Source organism: Giraffa tippelskirchi, chromosome X, assembly GCF_054371585.1.
Source record: "Giraffa tippelskirchi isolate mGirTip1 chromosome X, T2T-mGirTip1v1.2.pri, whole genome shotgun sequence".
Taxonomy (NCBI): Eukaryota; Metazoa; Chordata; class Mammalia; order Artiodactyla; family Giraffidae; genus Giraffa; species Giraffa tippelskirchi.
Genome location: NC_137289.1, coordinates 148,084,833 through 148,111,313, shown reverse-complemented (window position 1 = coordinate 148,111,313; position 26,481 = coordinate 148,084,833). Strand labels below are relative to the sequence as shown.

The 26,481-nt window shown below is 49.4% G+C and overlaps 1 protein-coding gene across 1 annotated transcript in view; it reads right to left on the bottom strand.

The window, feature by feature from the left end:
- Positions 1-5,416: 5,416 nt before the first annotated feature.
- LOC145535786 (uncharacterized) overlaps positions 5,417-26,481 on the bottom strand; it is a 105,033-nt gene continuing 83,968 nt past the window's right edge. Inside the window, exons 3-9 of the mRNA XM_081564117.1 lie at positions 24,721-24,997; positions 20,800-20,867; positions 20,236-20,354; positions 18,468-18,619; positions 8,303-8,442; positions 6,558-6,635; positions 5,417-5,690 (exon numbers count right to left, since the gene is read on the bottom strand). Of these exons, the coding sequence (XP_081420243.1) occupies positions 20,339-20,354; positions 20,800-20,867; positions 24,721-24,997 (361 nt within the window). The 3' untranslated portion in view covers positions 5,417-5,690; positions 6,558-6,635; positions 8,303-8,442; positions 18,468-18,619; positions 20,236-20,338. The remainder of the gene's footprint in view (positions 5,691-6,557; positions 6,636-8,302; positions 8,443-18,467; positions 18,620-20,235; positions 20,355-20,799; positions 20,868-24,720; positions 24,998-26,481) is intronic.

The window sequence follows — 26,481 nt, the reverse complement described above, 5'->3', positions numbered from 1 at the left end:
ACTGTAGCCCACCAGGCTCCTCTGTCCGTGGGATTCTCTAGGCAAGAACACTGCAGTGGATTGCCATGTCCTCCTCCCGGGGACCTTCCCAACTCAGGGATCGAACCCTCATTTCCTGGGACACCTGCACTGGCAGGTGGATTCTTTACCACTGAGCCACCTAGGAAGCCCTCTTGAGTAGGTGAATGGACAAATAAGCCACGGTACATATAGGCAATGGAATATTACTCGGAGTCCCAAACAAATGAGTTATCAAGCCATGAAAAGACCTGGAGGAAACTTAAATGCATATCGCTACATGAAAGAAGCCAATCTAAGAACACTACATACGGTATCATTCCAACTGTACGCCATTCTGCAAAAGGGGAAACAGCAACAGTGGTTGCATGTGGAGAGGAAAGAATTGGCTGAGCACAGAGGATTTTTAGGGCAGTGAAAACAGTCTGTATGATACAATAATGATGGATGCCTGTCATTATACATTTGTGCAAACATGAAGAAGGTATCATGCCAAGAGCGAACCCTAAGGTAGTATAGACTTCAGGTGATAATGACGTGTTAATGTAGGCTCATCAACTGGAACAAATGTACCTCTCTGATGGGGGATGTTGACAAAGGGGCAGGCTATGGGGGGAGCGAGGATTCTATGGGAAATCTCTATACCTTCTGTTTAATGCTGCCGTGAACCTAAAACTGTTCTAAAAACTAAAGTATACAGGAAGAATAGGGGGAGTGCAGATAGGGAGTTTGGGATGGACATGGACACATTGCTGTACTTAACATGGAGAACCCACAAGGACCTGCTGTCCAGCACAGGGAACTCTGCTCAATACTCTGTAATAACCTTATGGTTCCCAGGGGGAAGGATGGGGGAAGGGATAGTCAGGGAGTTTGGGATGGACATGGACACACTGCTGTGTTTAACGTGGAGAACCAACAAGGACCTGCTGGACAGCACAGGGAACTCTGCTCAATGTCATGTGGCAGCCTGGATGGGAGGGGGGCTTGGGGGAGAAGGGATACATGTGTATGTATGGCTGAGTCCCTTCACTGTCTGCCTGAAACTGTTACAACACTGTTAATCAGCCATACACGTGTGTGTGCTAAGTCACTTCAGCCCTGTCTGACTCTTTGTGACCCTATGGACCATAGCCCAACAGGCTCCTCTGTCCGTGGGGATTCTCCAGGCAAGAATTGAGAGTGTGAGTTGCTGTGCCCTCCTCCAGGGGATCTTTCCAACCCAGGGATCGAACCACAACAGCAGGCAGGTTCTTTACCACTAGCCCCACCAGGGAAGCTTGTCCATCAGCTATACTCCAATATGAAATAAAACGTCTTTTTAAAAGCACATGTAGGTATATGTATGTATATAAAGGTCTAGTCCATCATTTATCAATGTATAAATTTTTTTTTTAAATCTGGCAGGTGGAGAGGTGGTTGGGAGACAGGTGTGGACTTGAGAGGGGACAGGGAAGCCCCTCCTGGAAGGGAAAGTGAAGATGGGGACAGACCTGAGCACACTAGGATGGCTCCCCCTGACCCTCCACCTCTGCCGGGATCAGAACCTGCATCAGATCTTGGCACCAATGTACAAATCAGCTTCGTATAAAGTCTGGATTCCAGGTCTGGAAACATGCGAGACAAAATCTTTATGGCCTTCAGACAGCTAGTCCTTTCCAGATCTTAGTGTTTGGAATCTTAGTAGAGTTCCATACACCAAAGGCCCTTGCCAGAATGAGACCCTGGATGTGTGACAGTTTTTTTTTTTTTTTTAAAAAGAATCATATTTGAATTGCACAAGTTCAAATAAGCCAGTAATATAACGCAAATAGCCTGTCTCCTGGAGAGCTGGAAAGCGAGAAGGGTCAGGACGGGAAATCATAAAATATACAAATCTCTGCTATGAAAATTTACATGGCTCACCCCACCTCTGAAAGGAGAGTTCAAAAGAGAAACGCTTACTCCCTAACCCTGGTTATTGTATCAAGATGTGCTGAATTCGTGGCTTTGCCGGGTGCCATTTTTCAGCCATGCGGTATATTTCTCCACGATAGATAGACCTCCCACCCCCACTGGTTGGGTTTACTGCCTCCCACACACCCTGATAAGTTGAGAGCAAATCCCACTTAGAAGATGTTTTGTCTAGAGGCAGCCGCGCGGTTTCATAACAGGGCAGATGCAGGGATGCAATTTCCAGCGCTAGCGTGGAGAAGCCCAGAACTAATTACCTGTAACTGGGGAAACAAGCCAGAGATGGATGCCCTGCATGAGTTCAGGCTGGAGGCGAGTGAAAGGGCTGTCTGCTAAGCTGGGGCGGAAGAGAGCCAAGCTCATCCTCACCAGCGCCACCCCACCCCCAGGCCCCATCAGGAGCTGGGGCGGTTGCTATAGGGGCCGGGGGCGGTGGAGGCATCCCCACCACATCGCAGGGCACTGTCCTGAGACGTGTGAACTGGGAGCCAGTGAAGACTAGAGGAAAACGACCGTGCAGCTGTGCCGTCCAAGAGGAGACCCGTAACCCTGCACTGCAGGAGGTCCTGGCTAGATCGGAGAAGGTGGGATGTATGGAGGGACTAACATGGAAACTTACATCACCATCGGTCAAATAGGGAGCCCAAGGGAATTTGCTGTGTGACTCAGGGAACTCATACAGACGGCAAAGCGTCTGCCTGTGATGCGGGGGACCTGGGTTCGATCCCTGGGTCAGGAAGATCCTCTGAAGAAGGAAGTGGCAACACACTCCAGCATTCTGGCCTGGAGAAATCCATGGACTGTATAGTCCGTGGGGTCGCAAAGATCGGAAACAACTGAGCAACTTTCACTCACTCACTCACTCAACCATCATATATGGAACAAATAATAAGGTGCCACTTGATAGCACAGGGAACTATATTTAATGTCCTGGGTTAAACCATAATGTAAAAGATTATTTAAAAAAAAAAGAATGTGTGTGCTTCCCTGGAGGCTCAGTGGTGAATAATCTGTCTGCCAATGCAGGAGACGTGAGTTCGATCCCTGGTCCAAGAAGATCCCACCTGCCACAAAGCAACCAACACCGTAAACCACAACTATTGAGCTTGTGCTCTAGGGCCTGGCAGCCACAAAACTGCTGCAACTACTGAAGCTTGTTTGCTCCACAACAAGAGAAGCCACCACAATAAGAAGCACTGTGTATCACAAATAGAGAGTAGCTCCCTGCTCACTGCAGCTAGAGAGAAGCCCACGCAGTAACAAAGACCCAGCAAAGCCAAAAATAAACAAAATGACTTTTAAAAGATTGTCAAAGAGTATAAAATGTTGAAAGAAAAATAATGTGTCTGTGTGTGTGTGTGTGTGTGTGTGTGTGTGTGTGTGTGTGTGGAGAGAGAGACAGAGAGGTGAGTCTCTTTTCTGTACAGCAGAAATTACCACAATCGACTACAAGTTCAGTTCAGTTCAGTCACTCAGTCGTGTCCGACTCTTTGCGACCCCATGGACTGCAGCATGCCAGGCTTTCCTGTCCATCACCAACTCCCGGAGTTTACCCAAACTCTTGTCCATCGAGTCGGTGATGCCATCCAACCATCTCATCCTCTGTCGTCCCCTTCTCCTGCCTTCAATCTTTGCCAGCATCAGGATCTTTTCCAGTGAGTCAGCTCTTCCCATCAGGTGACCAAAGGACTGGAGTTTCAGCTTCAACATCAGTCCTTCCAATGAATATTTAGGACTGATCTCCTTTAGGATGGACTGGTTGGATCTCCTTGCAGTCCAAGGGACTCTCAAGGGTCTTCTCCAACACCACAGTTCAAAAGCATCAGTTCTGTGCTCAGCCTTCTTTATAGTCCAACACTCACATCCATACATAACTACTGGAAAAAACATAGCCTTGACTAGACGGACCTTTGCTGGCAAAGTAATGCCTCTGCTTTTTAATATGCTGTCATATTGGTCATACCTTTTCTTCCAAGGAGTAAGCATCTTTTAATTTCATGGCTGCACTCACCATCTGCAGTGATGCAAATCAACTATATTTCAACTCAAAACTAAATAAATACATTACTCCAATTGCAGCTCCTTTTCTAAGCACCTTTCGTAAGCCCTGCCCCAAATTATTTTCCAGTGCTTAAGAACTGACTACTCTAATTCTCTGCTTGTAATTCTTAGGTATCTTTTTCCTGTATTTCTCTTTTACTTGCCTTGACTTGATTGCAAGCTCCTTAGAGACAGAGACTGTATCATGGGTCTTCCTTGTCAGGCAGCTTTGTATCTTTCCTCACTTGGAAGTGTTTACAATGTCAGATGAAAGTAAAAAGCAGAAGCCTCAGATTTTCAAAATAGGTAAAGAAAATTTCCCCCTCATATGCTTAAACACCTGCGGGCAAATTAAAGTTTGAATCTGAGACAGCAGGGCTATTTCTCCACTGCCTGGCAGACCGAGCTAGTCCAGACATAACTTAAAAAACATGATAAACACCACGAAAGGTGCCGGCTGAAACCTGCCACTAAAGCAAAGCAAAGCTTTCCAAGGACAAACTGACTTTGAAATACTGTTTTCACTTCTGACGTGTAATTAGTACTTTATAAACCAGGTTGAGTGAATTTATATGTTTCTTGAAATATAGTCAAGAAAAATTAACTGCAAGCATAATATTTTCATTAAAATATTTGGAAGAATGGTGTGGGTGCAATAAGCATTCTACTCTAATATAGTGTATTGAAAAATCAGTCGTAATATCTATTACAATCAACTGTGAAGATTACGTATTACATAAGTACATATATAAACGTATTATGTACAAAGGAGATCCAGCCAGTCCATCCTAAGGAAGATCAGTCCTGGGTGTTCATTGGAAGGACTGATGTTGAAGCTGAAACTCCAATACTTAGGCCACCTGATGCGAAGAGCTGACTCATTGGAAAAGACCCTGATGCTGGGAGAGATAGAGGGCAGGAGGAGAAGGGGACGACAGAGGATGAGATGGTTGCATGGCATCACCGACTCAATGCACGTGAGTTTGAGCAAGGTCCAGGAGATGGTGATGGACAGGGAGGCCTGGCGTGCTGCAGTCCATGGGGTCGCAGAGTCGGACACGACTGAGCCACTGAACTGAACTGAACTGAACAAAGTGTATTACAAGCACATATACTTTTTTGCTCAGCTTGTTTATTTTATATGTAATGTGTTGTTTTTGTTTTGTCTGTTTTTCAGTCCCACCACACAGTATGCAGGATCTTAGTTCCTCGAGAAGGGATCAAACCCACATCCCCTACAGCGGAAGCTCAGAGTCTTACCCACTGGACCACCAGGGAAGTCCCTCTGCTTGTTTATTTTGGATCAGTTCTATGGTTTGGCTTATTAGCGTTTGAGCACTGGCCTGACTTCCCAGTTAAACGATACATTCAGAACCAGTGGTCCTGCTAGAAATTGCAGTTGGACTTTCTAGAGTTGAACCTCTCACACTGCAGTTTTATTACGTGTTTTCTCTTCTTGTTTTGTTAATATTGGGAGTTGTCTCTAACGCCTTGCTCCTTTAGATGCAATGCCCCCTTACAGAGAGCAAGGAACCAGTCAGGGTTAATGCAACCTGGCTGCATGGGCTTAGGGCTCTCCGGAAGGGACGTCCCCATGTTTCATGTCGGAGCCACCAGATAAATGAAACATGCTGATGGTGACAGTTTCGGATCCATATCGATAAGCCCACGGTGTCTACCTGGTGTGAAAAGGTAAAGTTAAGAAAGACCAGGGAACACCCCGAAGCAATGTGGAAGATAGCTATGCATGTGCTAAGAGTCCAAGAGATGAAGTCTTCTGAAGGGGAGTAGCTGTGTCTGACCACAAGGACATTATCTTTAGGCAGGAAACCTTACAATTAAGAGAGACAACCAGATCTGGCCTTCCCTGGTGGTTCAGATGGAAAAGAATCCGCCTGCAATGCGGGAGACCTGAGTTCGATCCCTGGGTTGGGAAGATTCTCCGGAGAAGGAAATGGCAACCCACTCCAATATTCTTGCTGGGAGAATCCCATGGACAGAGGAGCCTGATGGGCTACAGTTAAGACAGGCAACCATATACACTTTCCAAACATAAACCTCCACTTTACCAGCATCAAAGAGAACTCAGACCACATTTTATTTGTAACAGTTCTCATTACTCCTGACTTAAATGCTCTCCCGTAAGGAAGCATGGTGAACCCAAGTTGTACAATCAAGAATGCAGTGGTGGTGGTGGTTTAGTAGCTAAGTCGTGTCCGACTCTTTCGGGACCCCATAGACTGTAGCCCGCCAGGCTCCTCTGTCCATGGGCTTTCCCAGGCAAGAACACTGGAGTGGGCTCCCAGTTTCTTCTCCGGGGGATCTTCCCAACCCAGGGATCGAACCCGAGTCTCCCCCATTGCAGGCGGATTCTTTATCACTGAGCCACCAGGGAAGCCCAAAATCAAGAATGCATACGCCCAAATCCATCCGGCTTGAAATGACTTCCCTGGGTCTCTCTACACGGGAGACATGGACTGCTTCCATGAAATGCTAAATACGGCGTCAAAATATCTCCATGTGCACAGTCGACCGTCTCTACTCACCGGACGGCGTCCATACTGTGAGGAGACAGGGTTTTCCACACTCCAGCCTTGCTATCCAAGGGCCTTCCAGCCAGGAAGCTGCGAGGACAACACACAAGAATCAATCAGTCCTGATGCAAGAGCTCCATGTCCAAGCTCAGCCTCCGTTACCCGCCAGTCTCAAGCTCCCTGGTTGTGACTGTACCGCACTCCACGTTCCATCTCCAAGATCCCACCCTCCCACCCCCCTTTATTTTCCTTTCTGGCAGCACCACAAGGCATGCGGGATCTGTTCCCCAACCAGAGATTGAATGCGCTCCTCGTCCCCAGCATTGAAAGCGCAGAGTCTTAACCACTGGGCCACCAGGGAAGTCCCTTGAAGATTCCTCTCTGTACCATTTGCTGGACGAGCCATTTAGGACCCGTCTCTCACACCCTGGACGGGCTTTCAGTATCTGCACACCACCCCCGCTCCCAACGCTGCTCCTAACCACAGCGGAGGAGCGCACACACTCCCATCAGCCCCACCGACAAGCTCCCCGCCGACAAGCTCTGCCATAAGGGCCCAATTCCGGGCCAGATGGGAACTGAGGCTCTGCAGACGCTCAGGGATAAATCTTAATCACAGGCTTCAGTCTGGAGTGAGCACCACCCAGCACAGCTCCCCTGTCAGACTTTAGCTGATGAGGCCTGATGATATCTCAGAGCAGATTAGCCCTGTTGCTTGAAAAAGCCAGTATGACTGCAAGACAGACGCACACACGGAACTTCCAGAAAAGCACCGACGCCCCTCTTGGTCCCAAGGTGACAAGGTGCGTGTTTATTCAGCGTGGCCGACCTTCCACGTGATTCCAACAGCCGACTCTATGTGACCCCCTGGACAGCAGCCCACCAGGCTCCTCTGTCTATGGGACTCTCCAGGCAAGAATACTGGAGTGGGTTGCCAACCCAACTCCAGGGGATCTTCCTGACCCAGGGATGGAACCCGTGTCTCTTACGTCTCCTGCATTTTCAGGTGGGTTCTTACCCACAGGCACCGCTTTGGAAGCCCCTGGGTCCCTGCTACAACATTTGTAAATCCACTATCCTTCAATTTTTTATTTTACTCTTTTTAATTAAAAAAAAGCATAGTATAGCACAAGGAATTATACTGAATTTCTTGTAATAACCTATAATGGATTATAGACTGCGAAAATAACTGAATCACGGTGTTATATGCCCGGAAGCAGCACACTATTGTAAGTCAACGACACTTCAATTTAAAAAGACAAAGAAAGAAGAGGGAAAAAAAGGCCAGAATACTGGAGTGGGTTCCCACGCCCTCCTCCAGGGGATCTCCCCAACCCAGGGATCAAACCCAGGTCTCCCATATTGCAGGCAAGATTCTTTACCATCGAAGCCACCAGGGAAGCCTAAAATAAAAGAAAGAAAACCAAAAAAAAAAGAAGTGGAGGATCTCAGTCCCACTCAGAACTACAGGATCAGAACCTGCACCTTAAAAGCCTCCCCAGGCATTCGCATTATCGCTCCAGGGTAGGCTGACTGGCCCTCACCGCGGAGTGCTATTTTGCTTTTCAGCGAAATGTCTCCCCAAGGCCTTCGAAAGGCATCTGCACAAACCTGGTTTCTCCCCCTCCCTCCAAGTCACTTAAGAACATTCTGTGCTGCCTCCCTCTCCATCATCCTCACCCAGCGGACCCCTGCAAGAGGCAAGACTCTGTCAAGCGATGCCACACAGCCTGGAAGCCCAGGGAGAATTTTCTCACCGAATTGTTATCGAGCAAGCCAGGCTTGATCTCTTCGCTCAGAAACAGTTATCTCCTCCTCCTGTCTTCTGTCACTGATAAACAGACCAGCTGGTCCTTCTTCAGGATTTCCCTTGTGGCTCAGCTGGTAAAGAATCCGCCTGCAATGAGGGACACCTGGGTTCGATCCCTGGGTTGGGAAGATTCCCCTGGAGAAGGGAAAGGCTACCCACTCCAGGGTTCTGGCCTGGAGAATTCCATGGACCGTGCAGTCCATGGGGTTGCAGAGAGTCGGACACGACTGAGCAAACTTCACTTCACCTGGTTCTACTTCAGGTCCTCTGTTGCTCACAGTTCTTATTCATCTGCAGATCCCTTTATGTCTCCTTTACTGCCTCCCGCCAAAAAAATCACCTCTAACTACAGTTGATATGTATAAAAGTAATATTCAGAGTTCAGAGGGCTGCAGAAGAAAGATGATGGTGGCTCAGAGCAGGGGAGGCTGGATGTGCTAAGCCGCTCAGTCGTGTCCAACTCTTTGTGACCCTAGGGACCGTAGTCTGCCAAGCTCCTCTGTCCATAGGATTCTCCAGCAAGAATACTGGAGTGGGTTGCCACGCCCTCCTCCAGGGGATCTTCCCGATCCCGGGATCGAACCTGTGTCTCTTATATCTCCTGCATTGGCAGCAGGGTTCTTTAGCACTGAGCCACCATCGTGACCCGTGAAAGTCACATGTAATTCAAATCTGAGTGTCCATGCACCACGCTTTACAGGAACGCAGTCGTGTTCACCGGCTTAGATGTTTCTGTGGCTGCTTTCCACACTACACCAGCCAAGTGGAATCCTTACAACAGACTGTGCGCCTCAAAGAGCTGAAAATATTAGCCATCTGGCCCTTCCTGGTACAAGTTAACCAACCTTTGGTCTAAGCCAGACGGGTTCCTTTCTGTTGTCAAAACACCACATTTTGCTTCTCCAGGTGCAATACGTTCAGTGGTCAGGCTTTTCCGTGTTTCTGGCTAAACCAAGTAACAAGTTGGCAATTCTTCATCTACTTTCTTTGCTTCTGCAGTTCCTGTTCATCAGTTCATACAACACAGGGATCTCAGTAAATACAGCAGCTACAGTGATTTGAGACAGAGAAGGCAAAGGCACCCCACTCCAGTACTCTTGCCTGGAAAATCCCATGGAAGGAGGAGCCTGGTAGGTCGCAGTCCATGGGGTCGCTAAGAGTCGGACACGACTGAGCGACTTCACTTTCACTTTTCACTTTCATGCATTGGAGAAGGAAATGGCAACCCACTCCAGTGTTCTTGCCTGGAGAAGCTCAGGGACGGCGGAGCCTCGTGGGCTGCCGTCTATGGGGTCGCACAGAGTCGGACCCGACTGAAGTGACTCAGCAGCAGCAGCAGCACAGTGATTTGAGAACACAGGCTGTTGTTGTTATTCAGTCCTTGGGTCCTGTTGGACTCTTTGCAACCCCGTGGACTGCAGTGGGAAGACCTCCTTGTTCTTCTCTTCATGAACTCGGAAGGTTTTGCTCAACCACAAAAGTACTAAGCAGAAGAAGGAATCCTCTGGCTTCTGTGTGATCTGGAAGGTTTCCACCATTTCTGCCAAACACTTGCCTCCATTATGCTTTTCTCCATCTCATGTATAAACACCGCTGCTTCCCAGCTGTAGCAGCTGGGATTCAAAACCACTTCCTTGGCTGGTGATTTATCATTTCACTGTTTTACACACCAGCTTCCCAGGGCTGCCATAACAAAGTCAGAGCCAGCATTTTACTAAGTCTGTCTGAGCCCAAAGCCGAAAACAATTCCCACTAGTCCATCTTTTCTGGCGCTCTCTCCACACTAGGATAAAAAGTCATGAATCTACTCCCTATCTATCCCCCACCATATATAGATCAACTGGTTTCATCTGACACTTTCTGATTAATGGATCCTTTTTCTCTGCCTGAAAACAAAATATGTGCTTCAAGGTTTTCATCAACTCCATACTTGAATTCCTAAACTCAACCTTGTCCTTCACATACTCTTAGGTATACTTAACACTGGATTTCCCAAGTTGGCGCTAGTGGTAAAGAACCCACCTGCCACCGCAGGAGACGTAAGAGAGACAGGTTCGATCCCTGGGTCGGGAAGATCCCCTGGAGGAGGGCATGGCAACCCACTCCAGCGTTCTTGCCTGGAGAATCCTACGGATGGAGGAGCTTGGCGGGCTACAGTCCATGGGGTCGCAAAGAGTTGGACACAGCTGAAGTCAGACTTAGCATGCACACACATACTTAACATAATTTGACAGAGCAATGATACAACGGATGAAAACTACTTTCAAGAACTTTTCAAGAACATTTCAAGAACTTTTTACACCTGCATTAAAGGTTTATAATTTGTCATGAGTTTTTTTTCTTATCTTGAGTTTTTTTGTTTTCTTTTTTTACTGGCTTTCACATACAACCTGCCCAGCAGACTCCTGCAGGCTTATTCCTGGGGGCCCACCATAGCTCCCTGCAGGCCAGCTAGTATGTCCCAAGATACAGTATATATTAGCTTCCCACATCAAACTAATTTCATGACTACACTTTGGGCAACTATTGCTGTCATTTGTAAGTGACTGCCACTGGATGAAGCCACACATTTTTTATTAATTTTAGGTCTTTTTTTTTTTTTTTGCTCTTCCAGCCATAATTTACTTTCGGCCTACCAACTACTCTTTCACTTTCCCTGACACCATATACTTCCCTGGGCAACGACTTGATGTAATCAGTAAATAAAATCCTCAAAACTTCAGTTCAGTTCAGTTCAGTTCAGTCGCTCAGTCGTGTCTGACTCTTTGCGACCCCATGAATTGCAGCACGCCAGGCCTCCCTGTCCATCACCAACTCCCGGAGTTTACCCAAACCCATGTCCATCGAGTCAGTGATGCCATCCAACCATCTCATCCTCTGTCAAAGCTTCAAGGTGTTTTTAAAAACAAGTTATTTTATTATTATCATTAAGTCGTGGACATACTATTGGCACCAACCTTCCCCCGCCCCCCAAAATTGTAAGCCAAAACCTATTATGTGAAGTTACAAATTCTATAATCAAGTGATTATTCCTTTTAATGGGAGGGGGGAGAAAAGGCAACATTAGCTGCTGCCCAAATCCAAAAACTGGAAGTAATGCGAATCACCACCAAATGGCCTTCAGGCAGAACAAAGACCAAACATTTCATAATGTAGCCAAGATCCTGATCCAAATTAACTCATAATAATGAATTAATGGCACAGATGGTTGTCATGGTGACCTAATTTTGGCTTTACATAATCTAGATGTCAGATGACACATTAGAATATTGCTAAAATAATGAACAACTCATATGCTTTAGGTTCCCAGCATCTTTGACCTTCTTACATTTAAACTGCTTTCTAAATCCATCTGAAAATATGCAAGACAGCACTTAAGCCTCCTGATTTATGCTAATAATGTGATGTCTTTCCCCTCCCTTAGCAAAGCTAACCACATCTGAATACACTGAATGGTTTAACTACCTCCACAGATTTCCGATCAAAGCAAGTGTGAAATAATTTTCCCCTACTTGGTACAGCAAAATCCTTTATGCAAGTAAGTCAACAATACGGGGAGGAGATAATGCAGTTCAAAAGGCGTGAAGACGGAGCTTATGGAAGACGTATTTGCTAATATTATCATGCAAAATTGTCTCTTTTGTTTTCTTAAGTCTCAGCTGGGAGGCGGCGGCCACTGAAACAATGTTCTGCCAGTGTAGCCTGGTCTTTCGCATACTTGAGGGAATGAAATTACTTTCTAATCACGAAATCCACCAGACTGTGGAACGGCCTAATAAAAGCAGTCTCGTCGTGCCAGCAAAGCTCTGGGTCATTCTGAAGTGAACTCACAGGGCCCTGCAGTAACCTGCCTGAGGCCGTCACTGAAATGAAAGCCAGAGAGAGAGACCCTGGAGTGACCGAACCCCAGAGCCCTGCCTCCTGGTTCAGCAACCAATTCTCATTAAAATCGGCCTCCTAGGGGTGAGGAGCCTGCCGGGTCTGGAGTGGGTAGGAAGAATCTGGAGTTTGTAGCAGAATTTAAAAACCAGCTTCTTACCTGTGCAATTCCCCAAGCTGTGACCCTTTGAGGAGAAAGGTGCTGCTCGGGAATAATTATAACCCAACTATCGGCCTTTACCCAGGTGGCAGAGAGGTGGAGAACTGATGACCACGTGGGTAGCGACCACGTGAGCTGTCTGTCACGTGCCCTCCCCTCTGCCGTGGGTATCTGAGTTCTTCCTCCTGTTCAACCCTCTTGGGCCCAGCTACGTAGGGATCATACTGTGGGAGGAAAGAAAGCGACCTCAGAATCTGCAAACACTGCAGAGCCACGAGTCCCAAACTTCAGCGCCCACGACAATCCGCAAGTCCCTGGAGGAGGGCCGGTTTGGACACCAAGGGTGGCCCCCACCTGCTTCCAGAGTGTCCCAAACAGGTCCCACGGGTGCATGCTTCTTTCTTTTTTTTTTAATTTTTATTGATCTGGCTATGCCAGGTCTCGGTTGCAGCACACAGGACCTTTGATCCGTGGAGGCCGACATCAAGGTCACAGATGTAGAGTCTTGTACCAAGGCCACAGAGGTGGAGTCCTGCATCAAGGTCGTCTTGGAACTGACTGAGCCCCAATAGCAAACGTTGCTATGAGTCCCCTCGCCCCCTACCCGATTGTAACCAGGCAGCTCCCTGACCTCATTGTAGGTGGAAATACCCACACTATGGGACTCCCAGGTAGCTCAGTGGGTAAAAGAATCTGCCTGCAAAGCAGGACACCTGGGTTTGATCCCCGGGGTGGGAAGATCCCCTGGAGAAGGGCATGGCAACCCACTCCAGTATTCCAGTATTCTATCCTGTAGCCCCCGCCAGGCTCCTCTGTCCATGGGATCAGAGTCAGACATGACTGACACTTTCATTCACCCTCTATAGCAGCCTAAGCAATCACCCAATGTCACCCTCCAGCAGGAATTTTCTTTGTCCTGAGGCTATAAAAACTGGCTTCTACCCCACCAAGGGTGTTGGCTCTCCCTGATCCATCAGGGCGTCGGCCTGCTGAACTTGCTGTGCTGTCATTATCTGTGTTGCTTGCTCTTAATACACTCACTCATTTCTGAAATACTCTTGTGTCTGGAAATTCTTTCCAACCCGCGCTCCAACGGCGCCGTGATTTTTCGTTGCCGCATGGGGGATCTTTAGTCTCAGCGTGTGAACTCTTAAGTCGTGGCATGTGGGATTTAGTTTCCTTGACCAAGGATGGAACTCAGCCCCCAGGCATTGGGAGCCCACTGGACCACCAGGGAAGTGCCCGAGAGGGCATCCTTCCAACCGGCTCCCCCTCACCCGCTCTTGCAAAACCACCTCGAGTTGAACGAAATAAGCCGCGGGGAAGATCTGAGATCCCGATTGCAAGCTCATCCTTCATTGCTGTCCCTGGAGTCCCAGGCTCACTCGAGCTGTGTTGCTGCAACTTTTCCTTTCACACCTGTCTGGCTCCGGCACAGGTTGGACTCGGACGGGAGGCCGGCTTCCTCGGGTTAGAATCGCAGCTGCCGGGTACTGTGCCGCCTTCAGGAGAGCTCACGTGATCTTTCGGTGACTGGAGAGAAACTGAGCAAGGCTGTCACCGAGGACTAAGGGTGATGGGTAACAAGGCAAACACAGCGCTGAGACAGCCTGCAAGGCCCCCAGGAAGCGTGGGGGATTTTAGCCTCACCTTGACTATCTGTCAGATGACTCACGGAGCACAGCCAGCGCCCAGAAATCAGCATCATTCTTTAAAGCACCCTGGTCAGCTGCCTGTGTTTCTGTGGATGCTTTTGACCTGTGGTGTTGGAGAAGACTCTTGAGAGTCCCTTGGACTGCAAGGAGATCCAACTAGTCCATCCTAAAGGAGATCAGTCCTGAATGTTCATTGAAAGGACTGAAGCTGAAGCTGAAGCTCCAATCCTTTGGCCACCTGATGCAAAGAGTTGACTCACTGGAAAAGACCCTGATGCTGGGAAGGATTGGGGACAGGAGGAGAAGGGGACGACAGAGGATGAGATGGTTGGATGGCATCACCGACTCTATAGGCATGGGTTTGAGTAGACTGTGGGAGTTGGTGATGGACAGGGAGGCCTGGAGTGCTGCAATTCATGGGGTCGCAAAGAGTCAGACACAACTGAGCGACTGAACTGAACTGAACTGTGCCAACCGGACATGCAATTTAGAGCCTCCTCGGCCCGGATGATACTGTCAGTAGCGGGTATTTCAAGCTTTTACATTTAAGGAGATGATTTACAAACAATAGAGAGAATGGGTACCTAGACCTCCTAAAAGGGAGCGTGTTGAAAGTTGAAAGGTTTGTGAACGTAATCTTTATTTGGTTGAGGAAGTTTCTTTGAGTTCCAAGTTTAATAAAACGTTTCCTTTATTTGTAGAAATATTTCATAAATATTTTTTTACAAAATAAAAAGATATTTTATTTATTTATTTGGCTGTACCAGGTCTTCATTGCAGCATGTGAACTCTCAGTTATAGCACGTGGGTTCTACTTCCCTGGCCAGGGATTGAACCTGGGCCCTGCATTGGGAGCTCGGAGTCTCAGCTACTGGAAATCCCAAAAAGGTTTTATGATGAGGTGTTGAACTGTCTCATTTTTTTTTTCTGTATGTACTTAAAATTTTTGATTTTGCTCTTCAGTGTAATGATGTAGTATTCATCACTGATAAAATGTTCTCATGTTAAATATCATTGCACTCCTAGAATAAATTCTGCCTGATAATTCTGTACATAAATATATAGCTAGACAGATACAAAGTATAGACGTACTTTTTGTATCCATACTTTTATATTTTATTTTGAAAGTAAAGTATTAGCTACATGAATTCAGCATTATATATATATATGTACAGGATTATCAGGCAGAATTTATTTATATTATCTATATTATTTAATTTATTTGCATTTATCATATTTATTAATAATATTTATTACTATTAATATTTATTAGATTAATTTATTTCTATTTATTTATATTATTTATCTATGTAAAAAGTATAGATATACTTTTTGAACCTATACTTTTTGTATCCATACTTTCATATCTATACTTTATTTTGAAAATAAACTATTAGCTACATAAATTAGCTACATGAACAGTATACAAAAATACTTTTTGTATTATATTGTATTATATACAATTATTATATTGTATTATCTATTATATTGTATTGTAAGTGAAATGATACATAATTTTCTGTTCTTGTATTATGCTTACCTAGCTTTTGAGTAAAGATTACACTAATCTCAAAAAAACAGAAGAAGATGACTTAGTAGGAAATTGAGCAAAACATGGGAATAAAGATAAGGAAAGCTTGAGGAGTGAATGTTACATCTCCAGGAAAAACACAGTGATGTATCATGATAAATACTGTGCCAGATTTGTCATCTGAACATGAGTGTTGCCTACAAAAATGATTTTATAACTATTTAATTTGTTTTTAAAGAAGGGAGGGGGACAGGCAAGGGTGGAAAGGGGTGAAGAGAAAGGAGAGTGAATAGAAAAAGGAAATGAATAGAAAGGTACACAGTGGAAAAGGAGCGTCTCCAAGACCAGTCAGTCTCTTTGTGGCTGAGCAGACGGCCCATGGTGGTCCGCTGCGGTGCTGGTTTGTCCGCTGTACCAGTAACTACACAGCTCCTACAGTCTACACAGCAAGCTGAAGCCCAGTGCTTGGCATGGGGCCACTCAAAGCTCCGCAGACACCTTACCCCTGCCAGCCCGTTGCCCTTCACAGGAGCCCCAGAGTATCTTTTGTTACCTGAGAGCTTCACCCCCGGTCTCCAGGCAACGGGCACCCTCCCACTTCGAGTGAGCGGGGGGAGGCAACCTGCTCCCAGGACCGTTCCTTCTCGCTGCCCCTGATTGCCGGGAGTCGTGTCTCAATAACCTCTCTCTTCCATAATCAGCCTGCCCCTCCTGACCCATTAACTCCACGAGGCTGCCGTCTAGCATTCGGGGGGGCCTCGAAATTATTTCTGATTACAAACATCAAGCAAGCAGCCGAAGCAGGAAAACAAAGGCTAAAGGAGAGGTTATCACAGGTTGTGTACAATGAGCAAATCTCTCCCTGTCTCTTAGCTAAGTTGTGTCCGACTCTTGCGACCCCATGGACTGTAGCCCGCCAGGCTCCTCCGTCCATGGGATTCTCCAGGCAAGAATACTGGAGTGGGTTGCCATTTCCTTCTCCACGGGATCTTCCCAACCCAGAGATCAAATCCAGGTCTCCTGCACTGCAGGCAGATTCTTTACTGACTGAGCTATGAGGGAAGCCCAATATATAAACAAATATAAACATGCATAATATAGACAAATATAAACGTGCATAAACGCACATACACAGATGCACCACGCATACACGTATACACATATACACATCTGCATGCCTGCACGTGCACACACATGATGCATGGATGTATGCATGCACACAGACGTGTGCCCGCAGACAGAGGCACCCATGGGCATACTGTTAAATTAATCAAATAACAAGGCTCTAAAGAAGACTTAGGGGGTTCTAATTCGGTGGCAGCCTAGTCAAAAACCAAAATCTAAGCCTGTGAAGGCCTCAAGGTTACCAAACTGAAACCTAAGCACAACCGACCCAAAACAGCCAACTGGGCTCGAAGCTACAAACAATCAACAATTTCCTTACTTTGCTTCTGCTTCTTCTCTACCAAAGTCTACCTCTTGCCTGTCAGTGAGCACTCCCAACCACTTCTGGTTAGGCAAGGCCTGATTCAAATCAATGTTTGCTCAACTAGACTCTTAAAATTGTTAACATGCCTCAGTTTACCTTTTAAGTATGCACAGCCATACAGACACACAGACATACCCATACACGCTCATAAACTCTGTTTCCAAGAATGAACAAATTGCAAGAGTGCAGATTGGTGTGAAGGGCCTCCTTCAAGACAGAGGTCACTTTTTTCCATTGAGAGCTGATGCAACAACATTCTCAAGACGGAGACTTTGAACCCCGGGCTGACACTACGCTTCCGTCACCAATTCAAGGTGGTTGATATGTGTTCTCTCACCCAAGTAGCCAAGGTCCAGTCTCAAGCTCGTAGGCACGCGTGCCAAGTTGCTTCAGCCACGTCCAACTCTCTGCGACCCCATGGACTGTAGCCCACCAGGCTCCTCCATCCATGGGATTTTCCAGACAAGAGCACTGGAGTGGGTTCCCATTTCCTTCTCCAGGGGATCTTCCCCACTTAGGGATTGAACCCGGGTTTCCCGCATTGTAGGCAGACACTTTACCATCTGAGCCACCAGGGACATCCTTAAATTTAGCATAATAAACGCAAACTTCTTGTATTCCCAGGTTTGCTCCTGGAAAAATAAATAATAATAATAATAATAAGGTCCCTTGAGCCAAACTGACAAAATCATGAAGCAAGCACAACACAGAAAACCAGTCAAATAAAATTAGATCAGCTCAGAGAGCAGGAGACAGGGACCTGCTCTCTGCACCAGGAACTAGGTCCAGGTCCTCCTGGTAGGTAGGCAGGTGCCCACGTATGGATGAGAGGGGAAAGGACCAGAGGCCAGACTGTGCGTGGCATACGCTGTATTCCCTCTCTGCAGACCTGACTCAGCCTCCCCTGGGCGTGAGCGAAGAATAATCCATCATTAAAGGTTTTCCGGATGCTTGCCGGGATAAAAGCCCTCGGAAGAAAGCCGCCTTTATCTCTCCTTTTAAGCCTTCCCTCTTATGTAAATATATTCCCCCCCCCAAAAAAAAACCCGCCTGCAGTATTTTCAGTAAAATGACACCGCAAACCTGCCAGCGGTCTTCTGGCTGTCTGGGTGCTTGGCAAACATCTTCACCATCCCTATTAAAACGTGGCTTGGATCTGCAGAGTACAAACAGAAGGAGCTTAGCAGGAAGGAGGGGTCCCTGGGGGAAGGAAGCGGGATACAGGTAGGCAGGAGCTTCAGATGGGCCTCTGGTCCTGATCTTTATCAGATAATCCCAAGTAACCGGGACGAATCGACTTGCAAACGAAACCTCATTTTCATACTGCAAACTCTCAAATGGAAAGAGCTTCTATTTTTTGGTATAAATTTCACCCGAAGGGACAACCGTGAGAGTTACCGTCAGCGAGTTCCGATGTCTGACATCCCCCATTCTATCAAGAGTTTCCGATTAATTTCAACGCTGTTTTTGTCCTACGCCTTCCAAAGCAAATAAGCTGAACGTCAGAGATGTTCACGAGGAGTTAACGTTAAATTGTTATGCTGTCTTCACTAGGAAAAAAACAACAACAAAGCCACTGAATGAAGGCACTGGATTTTCAAAAACTATTTACATGTTGTGTCAAATCCTTCTGAGTGACACATGGATTCTTAGTTTTTCATTCCAGGGCTGACAGGGAAGATCATGTTTCACTTTAGCTTTGTCCGCCCCAGGAACAATTTATTATGCTTTTAGCAACTGATAACCAGGATGAAAAGATCCTTTGTGCTAATTGTACAGGTAAAAATTCAGGGTAATCCTGGTGTATACATGACCATATTTTTGTTTTAATCATGCTAAGTGAATGTGCCGGTCACCACATTGCAATTTGATTTGGTTAAATATCAGCTGAGATGCATCAGGCTCAGGTTCTATTGTGCACTGTAATGCACGCTGTTTGAGCTGTCCCTTATAACCGTGTTTGCCTTTAATAACGCAGTTACTTACAGCAGTTTAACTGTGTATCATAACCACAACAAAAACAGAATAGAATGGAAGCAGGCCCGGTGAAGGATCTTATCAAACCCTCACAAGAAGCTTCTGCCCTCTCTCCAATCACAAAGGAGCACAGAGATGCACAAAAGTAACGACCTGTCCAGGGTCCAGAGGCCAGGTTGGATGCTAACCCGTCCAACCTGCCTCTCTCGGATATACTACTGTGAATCCTTCACTCTTTACAGAGGAAACATACAATTTCTCACCTACAACGAAACATACAATTTCTCATCTACAATACATGCTTCCATTCTGGCTCCTGGGAAGGGCTCTCATGTTATATCTTTGCAAGTGAGAAGGAAAGAAATCTCACCCTCAAAAGATAAAGAGCAGGATGAAAGAGACATCATACCAATTCCAGCAGCCTATCGTATCCATCCAGGGTCTCAGATAAACTCAGTGGGGAAATGTCTGGCTCCGGAGCCGACATGCTCATTTCAGTTCAATTACATTTTTGATATCAATTACATTTTACATACCATTCCACGTTTTGTCTTTGCATTCTCACATCATGTCTGATGTTTCCAAATTAATAAATACTAAGAAGTACTGAATTTCTAAGTACTAAGGTACTTTTAACATATTAAGTACTTGAAAAATACTTATTCATGTCCCGGGCTTCCCTCATAGCTCAGTTGGTAAAGAATCCACCTGCAATGCAGGAGACCCCGGTTCAATTCCTGGGTGGGGAAGATCCCCTGGAGAAGGGATAGGCTATCCACTCCAGTATTCTTGGGCTTCCCTGGTGGCTCAGCTGGTTAAGAATACACCTGCAATCTGGGAGACCTGGGTTCAATCCCTGGGTTGGGAAGATCCCCTGGAGGAGGGATAGGCTACCCACTCCAGTACTCTAGCCTGGAGAATTCCATGGACTGTATAGTCCATGGGGTTGCAAAGAGTCAGACGTGACCGAGCGACCTTAACTTTCACTTTTCATCCATGTCCCAGATGGAAAATACTATACGGGCGCTTTTGTAGCATAAACATTATAATCGTCTAGCAAAAAGGCAGTGGACTTTGCAAAAAAAGTTCTGGTGGCCACGGCTGGGCCCTGAACTATTATATATACTTCTTGTTTCTCTCTATCAAAGGGCACTGAAACGTGGCCCTCTAAAACACGCATGACCATTACCTCCTAGTTTCCACGGATCAGGAATTGGGGAGCTGCCTATCTGTACGCTTCTGGTTCAGGGTCTCCTGGGAGGCTGCAGTCAAGACCTCAGCCAGGGCTGCAGTCATCTGAAGGCTTGACTAGGAAGGAAGGAGGATCCAGTTTCAAGAAGAGGTGTAGACAGAGCTGTCAAGTTGGTGCTCGTTGGTTGTCAGGAAGCCTCAGTTCTTACCACAAATACATTTCCATGGGGCTGCTTAACTGTCTTCATGACATGAGAACTGGCTTCTCCCAGGAGCCAGGTGAGTGGCAATGCCTTTTGTGATCCATCTGCTAAAGTCACTGTCTAAGAGGTCCACAATATCCTATCAGTAGTTATCCTACTGACGAGCCCTCATTGATGAGCAGGCAACGGCACAAAGACAGTGCCTATCAGGAGGGGCGACTCCTTGGGTGTCATCTTGGATGCTGACTAAGCCATACTGTTTCCCAGGAAGCAATGAATTTTCCAACCCCATAGACCCGCTGGACCCTTGCTGGGAAAAGAAGGGTCAGGACCTCGTCTAGGGCTGGAGACTGGCTCACCTTGTACCGGAAAGACCCCCAGGGCAAATTTCAGCATCCAAAGGTGTACGGCAAATCACAGGGTCCTCCTGAGATAACGAAAATACCAAAGATCAAAGGCAATCCGATCCTGTGAATGGCCGAGGCAGCTAGAGAATTGCCCGGAGTCAAACAGATGGCAGTGTTGTCCTACCAAACGGTCCACTCAGCTTGGGGCAAGACTCCAGGCAGAAGCTGGGGAAAGAGAATCCACACAACTCCCTGAGATAGGAGTTGGCTGCAGATCAGGATAGGTCTCCAGGCTGTCAAGTGAATGATGGCTAATCACGAAGCAAAGACCCAGGTCAGAGGCTAAAGCAGAGTTCTGTAACCTCACAGGTGCCCATGACCTTTCCCTGAAATACTGCTATAAGCAGAGGGATACCAATACAAATCCAGAGCCCATTCCTGGGTGGATCTGACTTTCTCACCTGTTGTGGAAAGTTCTGGATCTAGAATTTTTTTTTGTTTTTAATAAAAGAAAAAAACAAAAAAGAAGGAGGTGATGGCATTTGGCATCATCTCACTGAGCTGGGAAAACCCCAGCAGTTTCCAGGGACGTGTGTCAAACCAGATGCCCGCATCTCAGGAGACATTCCATGATGAGCAAATAAGCACCGTACACACACACACACACACACACACACACGCCGGTTCCTCACCAAGCCTTGGGGCTCCAATCTGAGAGGTGAGCCTGTCAAGAGCCAATGCTTGTGGGTCTCACAGATGCAAGCCTCCTTGCTCTTGAAGGCTATTTACTGGGGGGCTCCTCTCTTAGATGCACGCTTTCAAAGGTGGGGTGCCTCAAGTGGGGTTCCAAGCCTTCCCTCCTTAGGAGTGAGGTCAGGATTCACCGAACCCCAAGTCTTCCTCAAACCTTCTCTGTGTGGCTCCTTTTCAGAACACAGGGCTGTCCCAGAAATCACGCATTACTGCAGCTCTGCCCAAAGCAGATTTTTTCCAGGACAATAATAGTTCTTCGAGTTCCTCCGTGAAAAATGAGAATTTTACGCTGGACAAGAAGACATCGATGTTGCTCCCTTTTGCCACCGCACAAAGCAAAATCTTAAGTAAATGGCTGTGAGAAAGCTTTGGCTCCGTGTGACCGATTCTGACCTCCCCAGGTTGCTTCTGCCTTCATTCTCAGGGAGACAAGGCTGATTTAGTTTCCCACCATACAGTGCTTTGTAAAAAATATTCACCTTCCAGCTTCCCTTGAAGCTGCAGCTAGCTTTGGGGTGTCGTTTGAGGTGATGAGACCTAAGGGGCATACTCCTGGAGGTTTCAGGAGTATTTCTAGCTTTCTGCTGGAATCTAGGAGATTTCTAGCTTCCTGCTGGAAGCATTTTTCCTCTTCCTCCCTCCTGTTTTTAATTTGACTCTCGGACACACACATTTGGGGAAACCGTCTTGCAAAAGGAGGCAGTGAGCATGAACACTGAGGGTGTGAGCTGAAGACGGCGGCGGGGGAGGGAGACAGCCTGGGGTGTTGGTGACAACATGGAGTGACTTCAGCTTTGTCACAGGCAGTCAAACCCCAGCATAATTAACACGATTAGCCAGGTATAGCCCAAAGTTATACGGACACAGAAACTCTTTTTCTTTGTAGAATCTATTCACCGTAGCTCACAGAATTGTTGCTCTGCTGAGCATATTTTAGGAAAGGCTGACCAGTGGCATCAAAAAGGATTTAAATAAGGCAGGAGTTTGGGGGGTGGGGTTCGGCTCCTCTACCATGCCATAGTAAAGAGCTGGTGCTTATTCTGAATTATCGTACATGGAAGAATGTGAATTATTGTACGTGGAACCTATGTGCTGCTCCTTGGGATGGGAAAGCGTGGAGAAGCCTGGGAAACCAGGGTGAGTTTTAATGGAATGTTACCACAATTGAAGTGGTTGGCCATGCCCTTCTCCAGTGGATCACATTCTGTCAGACCTCTCCACCATGACCCGTCCGTCTTGGGTGGCCCCACACGGCATGGCTTAGTTTCATTGAGATAGACAAGGCTGTGGTTCGTGTGATCAGATTAGCTAGTTTTCTGTAAATTTAGTTTCAGTGTGTCTGCCCTCTGATGCCCTCTCGCAACACTTACCGTCTTACTTGGGTTTCTCTTTCCTTGGGCCTTGGGTAATTCCTCTCGCCGCCGCCGGCCCCCAGCCCTCGGTTCGGTCTAGGCCCTGTCGGCCGCCGCCCCCGGCCCCCGGCCCGGCCTAGCCCCTGTCAGCCACCGCCACCGGCCCCCGGCCCGGCCTAGCCCCTGTCAGCCACCGCCGCCGGCCCCCGGCCCGGCCTAGCCCCTGTCAGCCACCGCCCCCGGCCCCGGCCCGGCCTAGCCCCTGTCAGCCACCGCCGCCGCCCCCAGCCGCCGGCTCGGTCTAGGCCCTGTCAGCCACCGCCCCCGGCCCGGCCCGGCCTAGCCCCTGTCAGCCACCGCCGCCGACCCCCAGCCCCCAGCTCGGTCTAGGCCCTGTCGGCCGCCGCCCCCGGCCCCCGGCCCGGCCTAGCCCCTATCAGCCACCGCCGCCGGCCCCCAGCCCCCGGCTCGGTCTAGACCCTGTCGGCCGCCGCCCCCGGCCCCCGGCCCCTGGCCCGGCCTAGCCCCTGTCAGCCACCGCCCCCGGCCCCCGGCCCGGCCTAGCCCCTGTCAGCCACCGCCCCCGGCCCCCGGCCCCTGGCCCGGCCTAGCCCCTATCAGCCACCGCCCCCGGCCCCCGGCCCGGCCTAGCCCCTGTCGGCCGCCGCCCCCGGCCCCCGGCCCCTGGCCCGGCCTAGCCCCTATCAGCCACCGCCCCCGGCCCCGGCCCGGCCTAGCCCCTGTCAGCCACCGCCGCCGGCCCCCGGCCCGGCCTAGCCCCTGTCAGCCACCGCCTCCGACCCCGGCCCGGCCTAGCCCCTGTCAGCCACCGCCGCCGACCCCCAGCCCCCGGCTCGGTCTAGGCCCTGTCGGCCGCCGCCCCCGGCCCCCGGCCTACCCCTGTCAGCCACCGCCCCCGGCCCCGGCCCGGCCTAGCCCCTGTCAGCCACCGCCGCCGACCCCCAGCCCCCGGCTCGGTCTAGGCCCTGTCGGCCGCCGCCCCCGGCCCCCGGCCCCCGGCCCGGCCTAGCCCCTATCAGCCACCGCCGCCGGCCCCCAGCCCCCGGCTCGGTCTAGACCCTGTCGGCCACCGCCCCCGGCCCCCGGCCCCCGGCCCGGCCTAGCCCCTATCAGCCACCGCCCCCGGCCCCCGGCCCGGCCTAGCCCCTGTCAGCCACCGCCCCCGGCCCCCGGCCCGGCCTAGCCCCTATCAGCCACCGCCCCCGGCCCCCGGCCCGGCCTAGCCCCTGTCAGCCACCGCCGCCGGCCCCCAGCCGCCGGCTCGGTCTAGGCCCTGTCGGCCGCCGCCCCCGGCCCCCGGCCCGGCCTAGCCCCTGTCGGCCGCCGCCCCCGGCCCCCGGCCCGGCCTAGCCCCTGTCGGCCGCCGCCCCCAGCCCCCGGCCCGGCCTAGCCCCTGTCGGCCACCGCCCCCGGCCCCCGGCTCCGTCTAGGCCCTGTCGGCCGCCGCCCCCGGCCCGGCCTAGCCCCTGTCAGCCACCGCCGCCGGCCACCGCCGCCGGCCCCCAGCCGCCGGCTCGGTCTAGGCCCTGTCGGCCGCCGCCCCCGGCCCCCGGCCCGGCCTAGCCCCTGTCAGCCACCGCCCCCGGCCCCCGGCCCGGCCTAGCCCCTGTCAGCCACCGCCCCCGGCCCCCGGCCCGCGGCCCGGCCTAGCCTCTCTCGGCCGCCGCCCCCAGCCCCCGGCCCCCGGCCCCCGGCCCGGTCCGGCCTAGCCCCTGTCGGCCGCCGCCCCCGGCCCCCGGCCCCGCCTAGCTCCTCTCGGCCCCCGGCCCCCGGCCCCCGGCCCCCGGCCCCCGGCCCGGCCTAGCACCTCTCGGCCTCGCTTCTGCGCCGGGCCGTCGCAGCCGCCTCGCTTCTGCGCCGGGCCGTCGCAGCCGCCTCGCTTCTGCGCCGGGCCGTCGCAGCCGCCTCGCTTCTGCGCCGGGCCGTCGCAGCCGCCTCGCTTCTGCGCCGGGCCGTCGCAGCCGCCTCGCTTCTGCGCCGGGCCGTCGCAGCCGCCTCGCTTCTGCGCCGGGCCGTCGCAGCCGCCTCGCTTCTGCGCCGGGCCGTCGCAGCCGCCTCGCTTCTGCGCCGGGCCGTCGCAGCCGCTTCACATTCCAGGATGTCTGGCTGTAGGTGAGTGATCACACCATCGTGATTATCTGGGTCGTGAAGATCTTTTTTGTACAGGTCTTCTGTGTATTCTTGCCACCTCTTCTTAATATCTTCTGCTTCTGTTAGGTCCATACCATTTCTGTCCTTTATTGAGCCCATCTTTGCATGAAATGTTCCCTTGGTATCTCTGATTTTCTTGAAGAGATCTCTAGTCTTTCCCAGTCTGTTGTTTTCCTCTATTTCTTTGCACTGATAACTGAGGAAGGCTTTCTTATCTCTCCTTGCTATTCTTTGGAACTCTGCATTCAGATGGGAATATCTTTCCTTTTCTCCTTTGCTTTTCACTTCTCTTCTCTTCCCAGCTATCTGTAAGACCTTCTCAGACAGCCATTTTGCTTTTTTGCATTCCTTTTCCATGGGGATTTTCTTGATCCCTGTCTCCTGTACAATGTCACGAACCTCTGTCCATAGTTCATCAGGCACTCTGTCTATCAGGTCTAGTCCCTTAAATCTATTTGTCACTTCCACTGTATACTCATAAGGGATTTGATCTAGGTCATACCTGAATGGACTAGTGGTTTTCCCTACTTTCTTGAATTTAAGTCTGAATTTGGCAATAAGCAGTTCATGATCCGAGCCACAGTCTGCTCCCGGTCTTGTTTTTGCTGACTGTATAGAGCTTCTCCATCTTTGGCTGCAAAGAATATAATCAATCTGATTTCGGTGTTGACCATCTGGTGATGTTCACGTGTAGAGTCTTCTCTTGTGTTGTTGGAATAGGGTGTTTGCTATTACCAGTGCGTTCTCGTGGCAAAACTCTATTAGCCTTTGCCCTGCTTCATTCTGTACTCCAAAGCCAAACTTGCCTGTTACACCAGGTGTTTCTTGACTTCCTACTTTTGCATTCCAGTCTCCTATAATGAAAAGGACATCTTTTTTGCGTGTTAGTTCTAGAAGGTCTTGTAGGTCTTCATAAAACCGTTCAACTTCAGCTTCTTTGGCGTTACTGGTCGGGGCATAGACTTGGATTACCGTGATATTGAATGGTTTGCCTTGGAAACAAACAGAGATCATTCTATCGTTTCTGAGATTGCATCCAAGTACTGCATTTTGGACTCTTTTGTTGACCATGATGGTTACTCCATTTCTTCTAAGGGTTCTTGCCCACAGTAGTAGATATAATGGTCATCTGAGTTAAATTCACCCATTCCAGTCCATCTTAGTTCGCTGATTCCTAGAATGTCGACGTTCACTCTTGCCATCTCCTGTTTGACCACTTCCAGTTTGCCTTGATTCATGGACCTAACATTCCAGGTTCCTATGCAATATTGCTCTTTACAGCATCGGACTTTGCGTCTATCACCAGTCACATCCACAGTTTGGTATCGTTTTTGCTTTGGCTCCATCCCATCATTCTTTCTGGAGTTATTTCTCCACTGATCTCCATTAGCATATTGGGCACCTACTGACCTGGGGA